Consider the following 22,914-nt stretch of genomic DNA (forward strand, 5'->3'; position numbering starts at 1 on the left):
AGAAAAAGTAGCAAAATACAGTACAAACCTATTAACAGGAAAGTTGAATTTGAAAGAAACGTTGCTTGTTAAATTTATGATACGAATACTGATAAATGGCCAATATCAGCAAAGAACATGAAGATTTTTTGCATTGGCTACTGCAGACTTTTACACAGACACTAGACAATGTAGACATTTAGACAAGGTGAAATGAGACAAATATTGCACTACATTACCTGTGCTAGTTTGAGATGAAAGACAAAAGTTACAAGGTCAAATCATTTATATTTAGTGGTTGTGGCACTCCTTTCATTCTTTTGTAAAAAAAATAACTGAAGAACAAGTCATAGACAAGTCTCCCGGTCAACACCTTTCCCTGAGTCAGCTTTCTTCTCTTTTCTGATTTCAGCACTAGGAAAAAAAGGGGAAAAAAAAAAAGTTACAGCAGCGCTATCATATATATTAATGATCTACCTGAAAACCAACATTGCACTGATATTTTAATTATTTTTTCATGCTGCATAGCACAAACTGGGAAGCAAGTGAAAGTTTCAGTGCTGAATGGTACAGAAGACATCAGCCAGCATTTTAGTGACGAGGCAGGTAGAGAACTTGAGATGTGCAGACAGACAAGTCAGCCAGCATGCAAGCAAAGACGGCCACTTTTTTTTTTTTTGGCAAATACAGCTGTTAATTGATTAAATAATGGTAATAGTACAGTTGTCAGACAATACCAGCATTTTCTTAAATGGCACAAACAAGAGGTCACAGTAAGTATTTCTTGTCTTTAAAACGTATTCTGTTGCTCAAGGTACATTTAGAAGGAATGTTTCTGAACTAGAGCAGTGCAAGCCAATTTCCAACTGTAATATTTGGCTTTCAGTCCTGATTGCGGAGAGCAGGAGAAGGCTGGGGGGTGGGGAGTAACAATATTCCCCATTTGGAGCTTAATACATACTTCCTCATGTACACATTATAGGAAATAACTTTTTTTAATAAAAAAAAAGACTCAAAGCTCATACAAAAGCCGCATGACTAAGAACTCTGAAGCAGAGTCCAATTTTGGATTCAACTTTTTTCCAGTTAAAACACTGTTGATTTGCCTACAGAAAGCAACGTATGTGCAAAGCAGATGATTTTTTTTTTTTTTTTTGTGAAGAAGGTCCTAATTTACAACAGCGTAAATAAATAAAAAGTCATGTTCTTGCAATGAGTTTCAATCACACTATGAAAATGCAAAGAGGCTTCCACAACACAGGCAAACCAAGCCTTCAACAAAGAGTGGCAGGGTATCTAAAAAAAAAAAGATGGTTCTGAGAACAAACCTGCATCAAGCACATAACCTACCAGGTTTCATGGGAGTAATTCCTTAACTAGAATGAATGAGAAATAGGCTGAGTTACACAAGGCTTAAAGAAAGCAAGATCAATTCTCAAATTCTTAAGGCGATTCATGCACAATTTTACAATCATCTGACATTTTTCTTCACATAAAAATTGCTTTCAGGATACAATTCAGTTCAGCCAAAGCTTACTTCTATGCCTATGGCAGCTTCCAGAGGTGTTAATGGAAATAGCTAAAGAATACCAACTTCTGCCACTTCAACTGCCAAATCTGTCACCTTCTGTAGAACAGTGATAGAATTGGGTATGTTACACTTTCTGCACACAAAGGCTATGCAAACAAATTCCTGGGGGGTGAATTTAAAGTGCAGCAGTACAGCAGGCAGTTACCTGTGCTTAGTAAAATCAAACACTGAGGATGTGTTGTATGCCTTACAGTCTATAATATTTCCATGTTTTAGGTGCCTCTGTGATACCAGGAAAGTCTTCCTTCTATTTAGGATTCACATCTCTGAGCATCTCCTGCAGATGTGGGCTTTAATGCCTTGAGAAATTTGGAAAAAAAAAAAAAAAAAAAAGGACAAATCCAGTCTTTTACCAGTAAAACACATAACTGGTGGATCTGTAAGGGACTTGGAGCTCTCTTCCTCCCTAGCAAGGAAGCAGTCTAACAGGCCTGAGAAGGAAGGTTTGGGATGCGAGACTTGCATATCTTCAGGTAGAGAAGGGAACTAATACCATCTATGAAGTGATAGATGCCTCTTTCTCCAGCACTTTAAAAGACCAGCTAGGACTGCCTTCTTCACGGTCAGATCTTCTGCATGTGTTTTGAAATTGCTATCTGAAGGGCTTAATATTGTAAGCAAAGACAGAGGAATATTTAATTACATGTACCAAAGAGGGCTATGTTTCAGATAGGTGCCTTGGTGGTCAACTCTACCAAGACAGGCTCAAAAGGAGACCTCTAAGTCTCTAGGAATTTTAATAATGAAAAATAAAGGTTGGAAAACTGTAAAGTTCAGAGGCCTCTACGGTTAGGCAACATGAGTCTGGGATGTAGGAACTGTCACTACTATATCACTTCACAGAGCCAGAGGCAGGGCAAGGCTTATGACAGATCCATGCATCAGGCTGAGAAGTCATTTGTATAAACCTCTCCTGCCTAAAATCTTTCTTTGGAGAGGATCTTAGGGAGAGGATCTTAGTTTAGTACTGGCCAAGTCAACTCAGTATTTAATTAGTTCAAAGAACTTCCAGATTTTATGTATTCCAGAAATCACCCTATGGTGTTAAATGATCAGTGCCTTATGTAAAAGGCATTACGTAAAATCACGGTACAGTATCATAATTTAATTATCCCTATTTAATAATATTTTGGGATATTAGTATAAGAAAGTAGACCTGACAACAGGAAAAGGAGTACTAAACACTTCTGTAGTTGAACTTCAAAAGGCATCAGTAACATTCATTTCAAAACAACGTAGGTCATTTTCCCCCCCTATAGTAAGATACCCTTCACTGAAGGGAATTGTGTAATGTAATACTGGCGATATTGATCATTTGTAAAAATTATCCTTACAGCTGCTACCATTCCAAGCTTTCTTTTTTTTTCTCTCAGTACTTACCTAGGATTGAATTATATCTTCATGTAATGATACATGCATTTAGGAATATATGTCTCTAATATGATTTAAGATTAATGTTAAGATTAAGATCTATGGTTTTGCTTATCAGACAGCAAGCCTTCCAGGTTTAACATGTTTTGAATCTACTTCTGTCTGGGAATCTGAGACAAGCTAGAGCACACGAAAAAGCAGGATTTCAGAATCTTTAAGAGGTTGTTCCTTTAAAACAGGACACTCGTACCTAAAACCAGAAAACCTGTGATCCCTTTGTTCCTTTTCACCCGAGTCTTTGTTTTCATGAGCAAAGATACAAGAATAGATTGAAAGTGAGCTCATTATAAAATAAGTTTCTATTTTACTGCAGTGGAAAGGCCAAATCATCTTTTACCAGTGTTGTCTGAGCCACAGGCTACGATGATGCTCTTTGCTCAAAGGATCTTTGAAAATGTCAGGTAAAAACAGTACACGTTTACATAATCTATCATACCGTCAAAGAAAGCAACATCCACCAGAAAAACTACAACTACTGCATACCCAGTGGCTGTGAATGTACCACATCAGTTTCTTCTCTTCCTCCAGGCCTTCACAGCCTGGACAGCAGAGGCACATGAGGTAAGAAAACCCTACTTTACATCCTTCTCCCATGCACCACACTGATTTCTCTGTGACCGGATCCTTTTCAGCCCATGTGTGGGGGTGGAAGGCAAATCAGAACTACACTGCTATTTTGACTGTCAGTGAAATAGCATTAAAATGATCACATTAGTGGGCTGCTCTATGGGTGTCTAAATGAAGATTCTCTGGTCATCAACTGTTCATCTTGTTTATGCTGTTTAGGGAAAGGAACAACAATGAAAGGCAGCATGCCATTTTGGGGTGACAAAATTAAAAAAAGTATTTCACTACAAATTTTTTTCTCTTACTGCATCTTTTCACCATAAAATAATGGCCGACTTTCAAACATGGAGCTTGTTTTGAAAACTACATTTCGAAATGGGCAGAATATAATTTTGTATTTTTAAAAAGTCAAAGAATTAATTAAAAAAATGTAGGAATAAATTCAATTTTACATTTAAGTATAACACATCTACAGTTTCTATTTTTAATACACAATAAATTTAAAATTTTAATATTAAGGACTTCGATGAAGACATTTTACATTCCTAGGTAAAATTTCTTTCCATTCTGTCTCCCCAAAAATTAGATAAAGTCAAGTCATTTGGGTGCCTAGGTGACAACACTTTGAATTGGAAGATACAATCAAAGAAAAGGTTGAGGGACAGGGTCTTACCTTTGGGGAATCAGCATTTAAAGTGATTAGGAAGGGGAGCTTATGACAAAAATGTGATATAAAACAATTAAGTAGAAAATAGTTAAATTTAAAACGAGGAAAAACAGGAAAATCTCTCTTACAGACACACTGTGTTTGTATTTAATATTTTCTTATTCCCATAATAACTCTGTAGCACAGATAAAACATCTTTGCTTCATTTTACATTTATCTGGACTAGAATTTAAAAGTATTTTACTCTTTTGGGTACAAGTGAAGTAGGCAGAAAAATGAAAAGAAGTGATGGAGTCTTAAAATTATTTCACTCCAAATATTAGTAGATTGCGTTCAGAATACTGGGCTCTTCATATAGATATTTCCAGGGCAGTGATGACCACTTCTTTTTCAAGAGGAAAGAACAAAAGCAAGCAGAACAAACACAACAGCTGTTGTGCAATATCCAGGTGTAGGCTAGTGGTTCATTACACAAGCATCAGGCATGCTCAACTTCATTTTCCACTGTAGCATAACTAAGTAGCATGCAAATATTTGTCTTTTTTTTTTTTTTTTTAATGAATGTACATAGTGAACTTGTGTATTGAGCTCGGAATATTATGACTGGACATAAATAAAAGGAAACCTCAAGAAATAAAATTGCAAGATGCTAGAAATCTTTCTAATCCCTAGCAAAACATTCTAATATTCGTTTGAAACCAACGTATGAAGTATAATGTAGTAAAAAAAATTAAAACCTTTTAGAAGGAAAGCTTGACTCCTTATCTTTTGCATTCTCCGAGGATATCAACAATGTCTTCCACACAGCAGTTTTTGCCATTTCATCAGAAATGTTTATCACAGATGGGTCATCTCTAGGCAAGAATAAAAGTAAATACAGAATAAAACATTGATCAATCAGTCTTTGTTACTTATTAACTCTAAAAAAGTCCTTGAAAACTGATATTGATGACATTAAATAAGTGCAATGTAAGTTAAGAAATTATGTTAAACTTCAAAAATCCTAAACAACTACTTAAGTATTCTCTTAAAACATCTTAGCACTTTTTTAGCATTTTCCTCCTCCAACAGCAATTAACCACAGTAACATCAACAGAATATAATGTTTCACTTCCGACTAATAGGCAGAGAAAAATGAGGAACTGTGGAATTAAATATTGCCCAAGATCTCACAGCATGCCAGTGGCATAGTTGGATTAAACATGAATCCTAAGAGTTCCTAACAGTTCTCAAAGTACTTATGCTCTGAAACTCCACCTACTTTTAAAACTATTTTCAAAGCAATCAAAAACCTTGACAAAGTCAAAGATTTAACAGATCTAATAAAAATGCCCCAATTAAACAAGCTAATCAGTAGCTTTAGGCAGCACTTTGTAGCCATTATGCCCTTGCTTTACCTGGATTGCTCCAAATATATACTTATACACTTAATAATAATAAAGTCATAGATGTTTTAAAGGCCTGCCTGTATATTATTCCTGACTTCGTGGTTTTATGTATGGCTTGACATTCAGTAAGCCTTCAGTAAACTGGTTTTCACAGTGTTTTGGGGAATCACTTTATCAACCAATGTCTTGACTCTTCTTTTTAGCTGTAGGACTGTTACCCTTACAGTACAAAGTCAGATATTATCCAGGCAACTCTACCTAAGTAAACAGGCTATAGATCAATACAGATCACAACTCAAGATAAACTAATCTAAGTATTGCTAATATAAAATAGAACAAAAAGGTATGGACAAAAGAAGACAAAACCAGAGCATTAGAAGTGCGATGAATCAAAAGTAAGAAATAGGCTCGGATTTTTCAGGGACACAGACAGTTATTTGCCTTAGGAGACATTAGGTTAACTTCGTGCTAAAATATAAGAGGAGGCCACTCCGAGATTGTGTTCCTATGAACTCAACATTAATGCAGAAGTTACTATCAGTAGATATTTCAGATCTTTATTAAGAACTTTCTTTATGAAAACTGTAAATGAGAGTCCTTGTCATGACCCTTGAGGTCATGTGTATTATTACTATCCATAACATAGGTTTTCATACTGAAGTTGTGTCAATCCTGCATTATGCCTTATCTACCCTGGTGAGCTCTTGAGTCACTTACTATCTCACATGGATAGGATCTTAATTAGAATGTTTTAAAATGTGATACTGTAAGAGCCTAGTTTTTCTGGGGTGTGTTCAAAGCCTTTCCTGGCTCCCTACTAGCATCAGGATGAACGGTTTGACCTGGTCTACGTTGTCCTTTTGTACTGTGCATGTCAGAGGCCAAGGTTCATTATGAACGGCCTGATGCTGCAGTTTGGCCCAAGGGAAAACTTCAGCTAGTGCGTCCTTTCCCTAGGGACTGTGAGATCAAATGGAAAGACTAGAAAAGGGCTGAGCGTTTAAATGCTGCAGTATATGGTCAGTTCACCTATCTGTACTCTACTACCAGACAAACATCCTCTTGACATTCAGTAAGCATTAAGAGTAAATATTGTGGCATGTTTAATTTATTTGTTTAATTGCAACTCACCTAAAAGAGGAAAGGTATATTTTACCTGTAATGTCCTTCTAGTGGTAACTGAACAGTCCCTTCCTCTTCCATTGCTAACATACTTTGCTCTTCCTAGAAGGAAGGAATTTAGACATGAGAAAGTATATGACGTTGTGAAAAGTGAAATTTTTATACTTCAGTCCTTTCCCCCCCTTTCTTTAAGTGTTTATTTGAAGTTCTTTAAGATAGTTTTCAACACTTAATTTAAATATTTGACATTAAAACCCCTCTACTTTAAAAGATCTATCTTCACGTAATGTTCTTTTTCAATGCCAAATAAAGGAACTCTTTTGTAACAATAAAGAGAAAAATTCGTAACACTGAGTGAGCAACTGTATGGTGAATTTTAAATATCATGCACAACAGGATATATACATTGCAACGTTAACATGCAAAAGTTAGGGAAGCCCAATTCAAGTTTGCACACACAGTTTTAATACTGATCGTTCTATCGCAGTGAAAGGTAGTGAAACAAGACACCAAAATTAGTTTTCACTTGAACAGGGAAAAAACTTCTGTGAGTAACAGAAAGTGAAGAAAACTAGGAGACATACCTATCAAAAATATTTTTGTCAAATATTTGCAAATTTGAAAGTCTATCTTAGAGGGAGGAGAGAACAAAACAACACCCCTCAGGCACCATGTCCTGCCTGCAAGAACGAAGGAAAACAAGTCTGTCTCTCAGACATCAGCTCAAGGCTCCACAGGAGGATTCTTAAGGCTCACACCCCTGTTAGGTCAGGAGAACCACAGCGGAGGTCAACGTGCCTTCACATGAATGTAACCATCAAACCCTGCCCTAAACTGCTGTGCTGTCTGTATGAGCATAACAGACACCCAGAGACCTCCACATCTTTCTTCCCTTCGTTACATGGCTTTGTAACAGTTTACCCTGGTGTCTCTTTGAATGTGTGAGTCGGCTCTCCTGAAAAGAGCTTACCGTTTTCTGGCAGATCACCCAAACCCCCACATGCATCACACACGTTGATAAGTTGGTATTAGCTGGAAGAGCCAGCATGATTTTCCAAAATAGTAGAATTTAAGTCCTCTCTGCACATAAATTTGTTTCTTCTATGTTTTAGTACTACAACTATTTTAAAAGTCACAACATTTTCTTCTCCAAATGGGAGAAGTCACTTTGTTCATTCCTGCCTCAGAAAGACTTAATAGATTAACATCAAAGTGGCTTCCAAAGGAGGTCTGTGAGAAGGCATATATAATATCCACTATAAATGTACAAAGCCTTGGAAAAACACGGCCTAAAAATATAAAAACAACTTAAGCGATGAAATTAGGATCCAATCAAATAAGTTTCAGATCTTGTCAACTGTATTTCTGAATATTCTTGTGGGTAGAATACTTCTATTTTTAAAAGCCGTGTGATAGCAACTCTTCAATTAATTCCTTAGGCTACATGTCAGAAGTTTTATTACTAGTTAATTTTGTCATTTCCAGGCTTCACAGCTTCGTAAGTTTTTGACAGTTGAACAGTTTTAATAATAGCTCCAAATATTTAGAAATGCCAAAATATGTAAAAATAACCTCTCAAAATAGACAGTGAATGAAATAAAGTAACACCAGTAGATTTTCCCAGTTTTGTTTTCTGATACCATCCTATCAAGCACGGGAAGGAAAGTGACATATAACCAAAACATAAGGATAACAAGGAATTCTTTCCAATAACCAGACCCACAAGAAGAGAGCTACCTTGGTTACTTTTGGTTACTCTGAACTGTGATGACAACAGATACTGTGATGAAACAACTCTCTGGTGTGCTTCAATTCAAGCAGGAAAACAATGACTCATGTATTTTAATTTCAGCTTGGTAGTTTTACAGGCACATACTAAATAGTAAATAATCATCATTATGTTTATCACCTATGTAAAACCCTTCCTCTCAAACATATTCTATGAACATATGTTGAATGTATCAAAGAAAAGAAAGTTATAGTTCTCCAGGTTGCAGATGAGGCCGTGAGTTGTCAAAGGCCACAGAAAAATCCTAAAGGCAGAGAAATCTAGTTTTCATAGTTACATGTTCACATTATTACCTCATGTCCTATTTCTACAAATAGACTTACTAATGGGAATCCTTACACACACCATTTCACTGGTCTCAGATCACATCTCAGGGCATCTCTAAGGATAAATTGCTGATTTATGCATTCACGTTGTATAGTTTCTGCAGTACCCTTGGACAACCAGAGGGTAATTTCTCACAGCTCCCAGGCTTTTGCAGAAGTCTTCAGGGCATCTTAGAGGTCACATGCACAACTGTCCCCAGAGCACTCCTGCCTAGAAGCGACCACAGCCTGCCAAGACCATGTAGCATCATCTGCACCTTCACCTCCCACTGCCACCACAGCCTCACGCCATGCTACTATTCAAAAGTGCTGGAGCAGGACACGACTCCAACTTAAAATAACTTAGCACGAACATATTCTACCTACTGCTCCTGAGGTTAGTGCTTCTCCAATGAGACTTGTCCCTTATTTATTTGGGTGCAGTACTGACGTTCCCCAACAGCTTACATTGTCCCTGGTATCAGCCACCTGATCAAAGACCTTCATCTCTTACACATAAAGTTACTTTATATTCCTACAATTTTATGTGATACTCAAACAAGTGATTCATGAAGCAGCAGCTAGATGAAAATGCTACCAAACAGATGCAAAACTGCTTAGAAATGTACAAAGATATGTGTTTCACTGTCAAAATATAGGAACATTCTGAATGGAAATGTGTAAGAATCTGTCCTTTATCAAGTTTATAAGAAATTATCTGAAATGCATATTCCTTGAAAAGAGATGAGGAATCCAGATCTGAAAGAGTCTACTGGGTGGTAGTGCCACAGGATGTAAGGAGAAGCCTGAAGATTTGGTTAACAGGGGTAAGCAGTGTCGCTGACCTTTTCATTAGGAAGTGGAAGTAAATTCTTTCTGCAGTAGCAGAAACCACCCTGCTGGCCCAGACTGTAATAGGGATAATGCACAGGGTTATGGCACTGCAGAGCAGGGAGGGCACAGGGTGATGGCATGTGAGCCACGTATGGTTCAGGTGCAGCTGGGACATGCCATGCCCCTCAAACTCTGCAGTGCTCTCCTCAGCATGTCCAGCAGAGATGAGACCAGTCCCAACGCAGCATCAAATTGCCCCAGGCATCCAAAAGCTTTCCTACAGACACAGATTCATCCCTGTACATCATCTGAGTGGGTCTCAGGGACAATCCCAGGAGCACTGTAGATACTATGTTATTATATGACAGTATGGCAGCATAAGAATCTACATCTAATAGACATCCCCACCTCAGCCTATTAGATTTGTAACCTTAAAAGGACTTACATAAAATATTGAAAATATTACAGCTTGGATACTGTTAACAAGTCTGCCTGGTGCATAGAATATGCCTTATTTACAAAATTTTCTCTAAATGTCTGAAGGAAAAATTGATACAATGCTACACACCAAAAAAATCTGAAACCATGACCCACCTCTTTCTCAGCATCTTCCAGTTTCTTTTTCTTGCTCTCGGGCATCAAATCATCTAACCAACTGAGCTCCCGCTTAGTAAAAAAGAAATCCATGAGTTTTCGGACAAATACCAAAGCTAGGACCTGTAAAGATATTCATCCAAAGAATTAGGAAATTAAGCAAGTAAAAATGACAAATATGCTTGTAGAGGAACACTTTCAAAAGTGACCACAGTTTACAGCTAGGATTTTATCCTTTAATTTGGATAGGCCAACAGTTGGTCTTCCTTTGTTCATTTGAGGTATGGCTTGAAGCATTTAACAATCACTGAGGTCAGTAGATATCTTTTATTTTCAATTAGTGAAATAATTACAGAGAAATCACTTAAGCAGCAGAATAGATTTTTCTTTTATTTCCAGGAAGACACAGAACTACCAGTAAAGATCCTCAGTGCAATGAACACTCTTCCTTAATGAGTGAATGTTCTTTCTGCAAAATGATTAAGCACTACTCCTTAAATAAAAACATCAAATACTACTTTTTTTTTTTTTTAAGAGAAGAATTTTCCCTAAGAGAATACACAGCTGGGCTATCCACACATATAAAGAGTGCAACCTAGACTCAAACCAGAGGTTATATGTAGAATTGTTCCTTACTTGATACATTATGAATTGTCCTTGAACACTGAATTGAAGCAATATTGTAATTACCTGCCCACAATTAATTTTTTTCTTCAATAAAAATTATCCACAAATGAAAAGAAAAGAGATTTTTAATGGGAATAAAAACCAGTTCATACCATCATAGGAAAGACAATGGCAGCTCTTGAAACCTTTATAATCCACAGAAGCACAAGACAACTCAGCTGAATTACAGTGAAGAGATGGACCTTTCTAAGAGGAACATGCCTCAGATAAATAAAATCTGGCTGATGCTTCGCCGGCATCCAGAATAACTTTATCCTGTCAAAAAGCTGAAAGAGAAATTTTTTAAAGTTTGCATCAAAATGAGCTGTAGGATCACCTATGCTGACTTTCACACACTGCCTAAGAGATCCTGAATATCCTCAGAATCAAGCTTGTTATTCTAAAGGCAAAAGCTGTGCAGAAATTCAGGACCACAGAAAAAGACTACCTCAGTTACAATCATGAGCCATGAATCTGTACCAGTCTAACAATGGTAAAGAACTCACCTTCTCTCCGGTTGAGCCACCAGAGTAAGAATGAGAATCATGTTATGTAAGTAAAGTTTAATTATTTGGTTAGTCATACTTCTTAAGTTCCTTTTAATTTTAATACACATATGTGTCCCTAGGTATTTCTATTACAGATGTGCTGAGATATTGGATTCTGCTGAATTATATTCTGTACCATCATACTCCAGGAAACACCCTGCTCATAACTGCATAATATGCTATACACAAAGAAAACAGTTACTTTAAAATAGTATTGCTAAGATTTCAAGTCATGAACTGTTTAAGTTAGGCAAAGCCAGACTTCAAAGTAGACATGAATCAACTGTGAATCAAATTGCATGGAAGCTTGTTGATCCTGTTGGGTATGCACACTATTATACTGCCTTTCTAACACGTTATAAACTTTTGTTTTTCAACAACTGAGCTCTGCTTCCTTTAGCAGACAAAAAGCTGATCATAGAGGATCTCTTCAGTCTTATCTTCCAGGGATGAATATCCCCCCCGCCAGTTTACTTCACCAGACACTTTATCCCAAGATGTTTTCTTTTCCCTCTTGCACTTTCTTCACAAAATCAGGAACAAAAACAAAAGAAAAAGAAAAAAACAGAATGCCAGAAAGCAACTGCCATGCCATTAGGAATGTACATGAGAGGTTCTTGCTTTTCAGACCTATTTGGCTCCATACTGACCCGAGAGTTTGTGTCACCTGCTATGGCACAATGATGATGGTGATGCACCATTTCTCCCTGCATGGATGAGCCATGCTATCTATATTCACACAGTCTTCAGAATTTCAAAGTTTCAGGAATTTTTATTGAGCATGTGCAAACTGCATTTTTTAAAGGCTTATAATTTGGCCAGATTTGAGCAGATTTTTTTTTTTTTTCTTCACAGAAACAGCAAAAAGCACATCCTCCCACAAAAGCCAACTTATCAAATCTCAATTCCTTGTCCCAGCTTGGGGGAGGGAGAAAGGAAGGGGGATGCAATCCCTTTTCCAAGCAAAGATAGCCAAATTTTAGCATGTCTTAAAAACACTCTTCAATAGTGTACTTTCTCATACCCTTGTTCTGAGGAACAGCTGAACCATATTAAGTTGAAATTATCTAAACCTCACTAAAAGCCAAGCTGCACTTCTTAGAATATCAACCCAAACGATAAGAGCTAGGCAGAGTTATAAAAGAAGAGTCTCTAAATAGAAAACACCAGTCAAAAAACGAGATGTTGCCAACTTTGCCTATAAATAATACAGAGGTTAAAAAAAAAACAAGACATTTTTAACTCGCAATCAAAAATTTAAATATAATGAAAGAAACAATCAGGCATTTTCTTTGCTCTTTGTATTTAACAACCTTTGCACAGTATAATTCATGTTTTCATCATATGATTGTTCTTTCTCAATTGCTTTGGAAGGTGTATCAATACCTCAACTTTCGATGACAAACAAAGGCACACTTGAAAATTTGAGTGTTTGTGTCAGACGGGCTAAAAGATTTGACTCTGTGCCATTTAACGCTGCAGTCATCCAGGAGAAACGGTACACAGGATACCATTAGCAACCCCGACCTGAATGCTGGAGTGCCTGGCTTCTGCCAGGAGCTCCTACTTAAGGCCACTGCAGGATTGCTGCCCTTCCACTAGACTTGCCCTTCATCCCTGAGGCCACAAATTAAGTAGCATGGGACTTGCAAGAGTTCCACTCCCCTGCCTGGGGCACTTATTTGCACAGGAAATATCTTCAAAATCCCGCCTATGTTAGTTTTAGGGCAAGTTAGCCAAAAGCCTCATACGGGCAAAGTTCAAGATCAAGGGTACCACTCCAAAGGCACTAACTTGGAAGCTGAAAAGGCAGCAGGCAAGCAAATGAACGGGGAGGCAGGGGAGAGGGAAGAGCTCCTGATAGTTGTTATTCAGTTTTTAGGCTCAGCCAAAATTCCCTTGATAACAAGGGAGAACAGAAAAGATCGGCACCTAAAAAATAAAAAAATTGGAGCAGATTACCTAAAGGGAATACTCTATTTAGAGAGAATCCATTTTCCTTTTTAAGTGAGTCACTTTCAAAAATTTAAGGTTGGCAACATTCCTTTAAGATTATACACAAAAGATAATAAAATAATGTAATAATAATAGCTACACATTTTATAGAAAGCATATAATCAGTAACACACTTTTCATAAATCCATTTTACCTGAATTCCCTTTAGAGATGAAGCACCCATGTAAAGAAATACTCCATAAAGTACTGGCATAGGAATAAACTGCACAAACAAGCAGAGAAAGGGAAGAGCATATTAAATACTATTTAACAATTTCAAATGCCTCTAGAAAGACATTCTAAACAGTTGAAATTCAAAGTGCCATATGCCTGCATTAATCAGACAAGTTGTAAATTCAGAGTCACTCAATTACAAATTAATAATGTTTCTCAGAGTATAAAGCAAAAGAAGAATCTGCCTTTATAGTTTTATTTTCCTCTCACAGCCAGTTATTACAATATACTTTATTCACTATTAATAAAATAACAGAACTACACAAAAAAATGAAAGTTTTTGATACACACTTAAATCTTTACTTAAAAGACTGCTCAGGAGAGCACCTGAAAAGTGAAGCTATAATCCTCAGAAAAATGTTCAAGACACGCAAAATACCTCATACTGCTAAAAGAAATGTTCTGTGCTGTAAGTATTTGAAAATGGTGAATGACTTCTATGGAATGATTGTAAGAGATTATTTTAAATGTTCAGGCTCTCAGTATACAGTGTGTAGGTAAAGGAATATTTCCATAGATAAGTATCCATTTTAAATACTAAATACACAAAAAGCATATTCTGTGTGTTTTCAAAGTGAATGTTTTATGATATACTTAAAATACTACTGCGAAGTACAAGCTCTAAGGCCTTATTGACTTCACTGTGACAACATGCAAGCCTTAATTTTGACCTTACTGAAGCCAGTGGCAAAACTCACTGATTTCACACAGGCCAGAAAATTCTTAAAACCATAGAACTTCTCTTGCAAATGTGAAAATATTTTTAAATTATCCAGAAATCACGAAATGTTTTTAAATTCTCTTAATAAATTTACTTACTGATGTAACTTAGCAAGATTGTTTCATGATAATTTGCCATAGGCACAAAATACAGACCAAGGATGAATCTTGATATACTACAGGTCAAGTGGCAGAATTCCCTTTGACTTCAGTCAGGCCAGATTTTCATTACAAGGTTTTTGTTTTAAAAAATGTTAGATGTCCTTAGCCATTTTATTATGCAAAATTAGAATTCCACTTTAGATTATCATTGTGTAACATTATGCTAGTCAGTAATGTGCCTGGAAAGGGCACTTATGCAGTAATACAGTAACAACAGTGAAATGCTCAGTACAGTGCAGTATTCTTTAGCTTTTCCTTACTTCCCCAAATTACCTTCAGGATACTTGTCAAAAAGACAGATGAGCCCATAAGGATAAAAATCATGAGCCCTGTGACTCTCTGCTCCCGGATTCCAAGAAATTTTGGCTGCTCCCCTGGAGCGGAGCACTCCGATTCCAGTTTTAAGCTATTCACATGGGAAATAGAGAGGACAGTGGCTGCAACAAACCATGGCAATCCCATAATAGAGCACACTCCAAGCATGACTGCCACCATAAGTAGGTCGAGATGGTATCCACATCCTTTCTGTTAAAGAAAGTAATGACAGCAAGAAGATATAATATGACATCTGAATTAAGGAGAACACTCCTGGCAAACACTCCTAATGAACAGTTAGAGGCAATTAAAAAGATCTGTGACTTGTAGGAAAAAATAGCTTTCTTCTATGTGTTATCCAGGTTGGGTCAGTAGTGATGGCAAACTGGTTATCTAAGAGGAATGCCTACAAGTTCACAAGAAATCCTTACTGTTATTGGACTCATTCCAGTTATGATTTAAGAGTACCTATCATAAATCCACTTTACAATGGGCACCAAATACCTTTCCTGCTTATAAAAGAGATCCTAGTGAGACAATGGAAAACGCATTTTTTGTTTTAACTAAATCTTCTGTGGATAACTTTTCACTGCACTATCCCTAATAGACCCTGCATCCATCCTCACATAGGGGGTGGGAAAATATGTATTTTGATTCCTTCCTACACAAAAATTCTTAACTTAACATTTGCAAAGTCAGTTTATGTTATAAAGGGCCATAAATCCACACTGATCCTTTTAAAGTTTTTATAGATGCTAAGCATGTGATAGCAGTAAGTTTTCAATAAAGTATTTTCATCTTATCTAAGAACCGACAACTAGAAAATATAAGAAATCAAACTATAATGAATCTATACATTAAACTAAACTATAAAATAACATTCATTATCAGGTAGCGTTTTACTGGTTTCCCTATTCAATACTTAAATGTAGTAGCATAAACATTCGTATGAGCAGTCTATACAAAACCTTTCGTTTTGGATCATCTCTGCAGTAGTCAAGTACTCTGTAAATTTACCAACAGGAAGATGTTGCTTTGTTTTTGTAGTAGCAGATAGAACACTTTGGTCAAACCTTAGATACATTTAAAAACCTGCAAATACAACCTGTGCTTCAAAAAGACCAATGATCTGCATCAAGCTTGGTTGTACAGATATCTGTTACCATAGCTGAGAGGGATATTTCTTTTCAATTTTAGTAAGTATCCAGGACCACCACGCAGCTGCAACCAGGAGCTCAAGCTATTTTCCTTTTACAAGTCAGGTAGGCAGTTATCTCCACAAAATTTTGCAACATGGCAACAAATCCAATGTGACGGTCTGATGAAACGGTGATGTTCATGCAAACAATGTGAATATGTTGAACCATAATTTTGCCTGTAAACCCATGCAAATGCCTTTTGACATAAAAAAAGTAACGAAACTAAACTTGGAAGGGTTTGCTACAGAGACTGCCAAAAGCTGAAATGTGCACTATTCAGAATTTGCTATGGGAAGTATAAAAAAAGAGGGGAAAACGAGTTGGAAGCAAACAAATCATTTCTTTCTGAAGACAACTTTTACTTCTAAAATCGGAAGCGTCTGGGTTTATGAAAATGTAAGCCACATATCGAAATGAAAATGCCATCTTATTTGCTTACATTATTTAAAAAGGGGAATTCATATGAAGTAAAGAAAACGAAAAGAATCAACTCTAGCAACCTTCCCTCACTCTCCAAAAGCGCTTATGAGTCTTATCTCCAAGACACATCTTGACAAACTCAGAGATGTGTCAAACACAGATATTAGTTACACGCACAATGCACTAAAAGAAAGAGTTTAATTCTAAATCCTAACAGAGACACCTTTTTTTACCTTCTGACACATTTATGAGGAATGTATCTGCTAATGCATACAGAATCCGAAAGCATTTCCTCACATTCATACATGATCTGAGGAACCTGACATATGGGAAGAAAAGGAAGCATAGCAACAGGTGATGCTACACCAGACCCCAGCAAAACTAAAACGCAGCAAGACAAGGGGGCAGCCAGGAGGACCATCTGACTCCCAGATGCCAGTGCTGAAAAAACACATTCCAAAGCTTGGCAGCAAATTCCTGCATCTGTCAAGTTAACCACATGCAATGCTATGGATTGACATGAAGAGCCAGGCTGACAAAGAGGGCAAAAAAAGAACATATCAAATGTCACAATCATCCAAGAAGAGGCAGTGCAAAGTGAAGGTTGCAAATGCATTTGCTAAAGCAACTTGAGATTGGATTGCTGCTTATTAAAAGCATGTCAAAAAAAGCCTAAGCTCACTGCATATACATGTACAGAAACCTGCTGCTAGATTTTGCCCAACAGTTTTTCAGAGGGGTGATGTCCCTTTTTCTCTCTCCATCTGTAGGCAACTAAAGTGTTAGAGAACAGAGCACGAAGTTGTCCGATGTTGTTTTAAGAACCCATTGTGCTCTGAAGCTCAGTTTTATTCTTCTCCCTTCTTTAAGATAGGACGGGCATAAAAAATGGATGGGTAGAACCACAGGGAAGGATGAAGAGAAGAAAAAAAAAATCTCATATGACAAAATAACCCCTGAATACTTTTTCAAAATCCAATCCCGTAGAACAACACTGCCAATATCTGAAGAGGCGATTAATATTACGGTACTTAAGGAAATCCTTAACTTCCAGATTTTTTTTCTTCAGGTGAATGGGCATCATACTTCTAACAAAGCATAAATAAGAGTACTTTCTTGATTCAGAGTCTCTGTTCCAAATTACATTCATAAAGACTTCTGTAAGGCAGCGAATCACTGCCACAGGGCACAGGTACTACACAGATCAACAGAGAAAAAGCATAGCAATTTAAAGGGGTGCTATGTAACACATAATAAAGTAGCATACTCAAGTACATGAAGGTACATTACATTACCGGAAGCAGCAAATGACAGTGAGAATATAACTATTTGACTGAATACCTTTAGTTTGTGTTCTTTTCTATTGATAATGACAGCTGTGATCTGCTGGTCCATAAAGATAAGGATAGTACAAAGCAGGGCTGGAATTACAGCAGCTATGACTGTCCACCAAGGATTAGGCCCCAAAGGAGTAATAAACCAGCCACGATCATCTCTGGTGGGCTATAAAAACAGAGTCATGCATGATCAGTCAGAACTCTGAGGATTATTTATATTTCAACTTCACAAGAACACATACAAAAACATTACTAGGATATGATTTCCTTTAAAATCAATCTATGTAAGAGCACAGAAAAATGCTAACTTCCTATGATACCAAAAAGAGAAACTACATACAATAAAATCATCTGGCATATTACAGACTTGGTTGCTTTGATACAATGAGCCCAGAATTTGGAAGGAAACCCAGAACATTACAGTAGTCTAGGATGTGGGTAATTTGAGCCAGGTTGGTCCTCACACAGAAGACGTGAGGAAGCATGAAGGCGCCTGATGGGACAGGCTCACTTGCATGGGCCACTAATAGGAGAAGTTGCATAGTACACGGTGAACAAAAAAATTCAGACTACTATCACTACTCCCTGATGATAAAAAAAATATAATAAATGCACTATAGCACACTACTTTGTCAAAATAATACAGCAGTGCAATTTATCAACAAATTACCTTAAAAGCATTTGGAACCTGAAGTTTTGGTGATGGAATCCCAATGGCATAGTCAATTAAAACCATGGACAAAATAGTGAGAAAGACAGCAAAATCGCTGACAACAGATCGTACCTACGATTATTGAGAGAAATGATAATTTTAACTAAAACATTCACATGTGATTTAGGATTTATATTTCTTCACTGTTTTAAGCCATTTTGTGCGTACAGCTAAAACCATGCTTATTCTGATACAATTTTCTAACAGAGAAAAGATGCAGTATCCACTTCACCAGCAGTTAATTGAATTTGCAATGCAGACTGAATTCATGCTTACACATGACTAATGACAACTTTTGAATTAAAAAAATGGCACACACCTTTGTTGGGAAGTAGCGGCTAGTTTTGAACTGCTTCAGTGTGGATGACAGCGTTACTGTAGAAAAGAATAAGATGACAGACCAGAAGAGAACATCTGGAACATAAGGGCCATGATGACCACAGGCCCGTCCAACAAACTCTCCGTGAAACTTTTTACATTCCTATCAGGAAGAGCAAAGTAGTATTGTTCTGAAAAATATCCATGCTTACAATGACATTTTCTTTCAAATTACTTTCCTAAATTGCAAGCACATTGTATTACTAAAAACAGTAAAATCATTTTTAGATATTTATTCTTTTAAAAATTAAAACTCCTAACATTTCTATCTAGTCTGCACGGAAAACTGTCACACCCTCAAAAGAACCTCTTTTTTAGCCAGTATTAAATGATGAAGTCCCTAAGACGTGCCATAAAATCATTAATATAAACCAGATTTATTTCAAACTGAACAAGTACACTTATATATTTTCTGTTTACAAGCACAGATTTGCACTTCCTAATTCCTTCTAAGAGAAGAAAGTGAAGTTCAAAAGCTACCAAGTGAAAGGCTACACCTAGTGCATTCTCAAGAACTGATGTTTTAACTTCATAGACCGAGCAATTCAAGAAAAAGCTACTTAGACTGTGCAGTATTAGCCTAAAAGGAGACCAATACATTTAATACCACATGGGGGCAGCACATTCCACAAATTATCTTTTTCATAAGGAAAAACCCGACGATCTGATAAAATGCAGCAAAATCCAAAATCTGTAATGTTAATTCTATCTAATATAATATACGATCAAATACGCAGATACAGTAGAAAACATGTCTAGTAACTCACCAATACCATCCTTAGTTGTTTAAAATAGTATGTGTTCCAAGGTAACAAGCAGAGAAATAAAGAGTAGCTCTAAAAACATGAGCTACAAGCTCTAGGCTTGCAATCCTTTCCTTCTCCTTCCCAAATCCCTCCACACTTATTAAGCAAAAAACCCCAAAACACCCAGAATCAGGGATTCCAGGCAGCAATATCCTGTCAGATCAGGATCTTTTAGTATCAAATGAACTGGGTCATTGTCTCATCACACTCACGTCACAATACTGTGGCTTGACATGTTATGAGAAACTTTGGCTTTGAACAAAGGCTGGCTTGAAAAAAAAAACACAGTTGCTATTTGATGACTGTGAGACAAAGGAGTGCAAAACTCTTTATGCCGGTATAGCAGTAAACCTGGGATAAATATGATGCATTTCTGACTGATGAAATAAAGGTTTCAGGCGGGGAAAAAAATTTTCAGGAAATCCGAAAGAAATTCTCAAGAATCTGGGACATCACATAGAAAACTTGTTCTGGCCTGAGCTAGACCTCAATGTTGCCACAGCACATGGATGAATGTCATCATATACCTACTGAAAAGGAAATTGTCACCATCAGAATAAACACTTTGCTCACACTCATTTTGCCCTAGATAGCAAAAAAGTTGTTAGTCCTACTGTTGTTTTTAAGAGAGTGTGCCAATCTAGATCCTCGGAAACTTGAAACTTTTAAATCAGACACAAGAAACAACACATAGAAACGAGCAGTAAAAAAGACAGTGGGGTGAGACTGATCAAATATTAATAAACAACTAGGTCTAGTATTTTACTGCAATTCTCTCAAACAGGAGACTTGAAGTTTCCTGATGATGCTTGCAAGAAACAAATACATGGAAGTATGAAAAATCTCAGTTATTTCTTTGACAACTATTGGGACTCATGGGAAGAGTCGGTCAGTTATACTGCTACCCATGTAAACTCAAGTTTCGGTAATAAGCTTTTACAGAAGTTTTAAAGGGTTTTATATAATGCAGCAGTCTTTTACATTTATAGTTAAAACAAAATCTGTTATTTTAAATCTCCTCAGCTGCAAATGTACTCTGAAAAACACTGTCAGAGATCTGAGAAAGTGAGAGGAGGAGTCTGCCCCTGCACAGATGCTCTTAGTGTGTGCTGCAATTTTGAGAATATTCATTCTGGATTGCTGGAATCCCTCAGGCCAGCAGTTCTCAACTTTCCCTCTGCTGTTGCCACACCAACAGAGTTTAGGAGCACTCCTTGCTATCGAGACAGAGCAGCCATGGAGGCAGCTCTTGCTTAACTCATGACAGGAGGACATCAGTTCTTCTGCATACCTGCCTTTGAAAGAAAAAATAGTATCTGCTGGAGGCGGTCCACTGGATCAACTTTTAAGCGTTTCATTTGGTTATGCCTACAATGGGGTTAATTCAGTTCTATTTTTGAGAGAACCGTTCAGTTTGGTGTCTTTTGCACTAAATTCTCTGTGATTGTGTAATTAAATGATCCATTTGTGATAAGAAGTGGTGGTCTGATGTCCATGTGACATTTTAATCAAGTTGTAAATGTTGCTTTAAAGAAGGCAAACCTTAAGTAATAAATTTCTTAAAACCTAGGAAAGTGTAGCATTTAGAAACAAGTTACATATCCATGCAAGCTCCCCAAATTGTTTGTAGCTTGTTCTCCCACCCTCACCCCCCCAAAAAAATAATTACACAACTAAGACATACATAACACTGAAGGCCTACGTAAGAGAGAAATTTAGTCACTGAAACACAAATGTTACAAAATTTATCCCCTTCCTCTCCTTTATAGCCCGAACAGCTGTAAGAATGTTTTAGGGGAAATAAATGCTTCTAGTGTCTTTCTACACAAGGGAACTTTAGTTTTGCCATCTGGCAGAATTTAGGACAAATTCGTTGTCATTTGACATGTTTAGACTTAATCTCAGTCAAATTCTTGTGCTAGTGTGTCAAGTTTCCAAAGCAGGGCACAAAATGCACATACTTGCTTTAATGTGTACTATCAAAGGCTGCAAAATGCTTACAAAATGAGATAATGCTACAAAGTCTATCTTAATCTTTGTTAAGTGTATTTTATGTTTTATTTGAACAAATATGATCAGAAAAAACATTGGGTTTTTTTCAACATATTTGCTGCAGAAGGAGATACAAAATTGTTTATGCTTATGCCTTTATTCATTAAGTTCCAATATTTCACTTACTGACACAGTTAGGTTCCCCCATGGCACGTCAGACGCAGATATGTTGTAGTCCTGCCAGTATCGTAAGGTTTTATTGCTAGGATGTTCTGGTTCCACACAACTGCATCTGAAAAGACAAAATAATATTTTTTTCCTTAATAATAAAAGATGTATCAGGTATTAATCCAAATTATCAACTTTATGACATACTGAAATTGTGCTCTGCTTTGCCAGATAATTTTAGTTCAAATGAATTCAGTAAATGCATGCTTTGAAGCAGTTTGTAGTTCAGTAGCTAGCGCTATCACTTGAGCATAATTTGCCGTGAGGTGCATAAGCATATATAGTACGTAATGTGACATATTTAAACCACTGTCCACAGCAAGTTTTTCCACCTATTTTCCTCCTATTCTACTGATACTTCCGAGCACAAATTGTAATACTGAGAGACGTGCCAATCCTGTTCCACGCCCTTATACCTACCACTTCCCTACATGGGGATTAGATGCTATGCACAGTTCCAGGCTGATCCATTTCTCCAATGCAAACTGTCTGTATCCTCTTTCTTTATCTTTACCAGGATGACTTTGTGCGCAGAACTGCCAAGCTGCCCGGTCAACTGTCAGGGCTCTGCAAGATCACCAGCACCAAAGGCTCTGTGAACTTTTGTGCCCATTGTTTTTCTTTCCCCACAGCTGTTTTAAAAGCATGCTTTTCCTTTTAAATTGTGTATTTTAACATACAAAACGTGACGAGGCAGTGTGGGAGGACAATACTGCAAATAAGCAATTTAAAATCAAAATTAAGTCTTTAAGGCCTCTGAAGCAACCGTGGGAGGCTTTTTCTCTGACAAAGCCTTCAAAATATGCAGGATACTCTGTAGGTTCCAAGATGTCAAGTGTGCTTTGCAGTTCTCTTTAAATTAATCCTACTTTAAAAATCTATAGTACTATCTATCCTGCTACTATTTTAACATGCTTATGGTGACCATAAATAAA

At 36.9% G+C, this 22,914-nt stretch overlaps 1 protein-coding gene across 2 annotated transcripts in view; it reads right to left on the bottom strand.

Moving 5' to 3' along the window:
• Positions 1-326: 326 nt before the first annotated feature.
• Positions 327-22,914, bottom strand: part of SLC4A10 (solute carrier family 4, sodium bicarbonate transporter, member 10) — a 127,767-nt gene continuing 105,179 nt past the window's right edge. For both annotated transcript variants that reach the window (XM_009894617.1, XM_009894618.1), the window contains 11 exons: positions 21,938-22,043; positions 18,895-19,056; positions 18,534-18,647; positions 17,868-18,029; positions 14,866-15,117; positions 13,631-13,699; positions 11,047-11,220; positions 10,268-10,390; positions 6,780-6,847; positions 4,973-5,089; positions 327-393 (listed from right to left, as the gene is read on the bottom strand). In XM_009894617.1, the coding sequence (XP_009892919.1) occupies positions 327-393; positions 4,973-5,089; positions 6,780-6,847; positions 10,268-10,390; positions 11,047-11,220; positions 13,631-13,699; positions 14,866-15,117; positions 17,868-18,029; positions 18,534-18,647; positions 18,895-19,056; positions 21,938-22,043 (1,414 nt within the window). The remainder of the gene's footprint in view (positions 394-4,972; positions 5,090-6,779; positions 6,848-10,267; positions 10,391-11,046; positions 11,221-13,630; positions 13,700-14,865; positions 15,118-17,867; positions 18,030-18,533; positions 18,648-18,894; positions 19,057-21,937; positions 22,044-22,914) is intronic.

The sequence above is a fragment of the Charadrius vociferus genome, unplaced genomic scaffold (assembly GCF_000708025.1).
Source record: "Charadrius vociferus isolate BGI_N301 unplaced genomic scaffold, ASM70802v2 scaffold161, whole genome shotgun sequence".
Lineage (NCBI taxonomy): Eukaryota > Metazoa > Chordata > Aves > Charadriiformes > Charadriidae > Charadrius > Charadrius vociferus.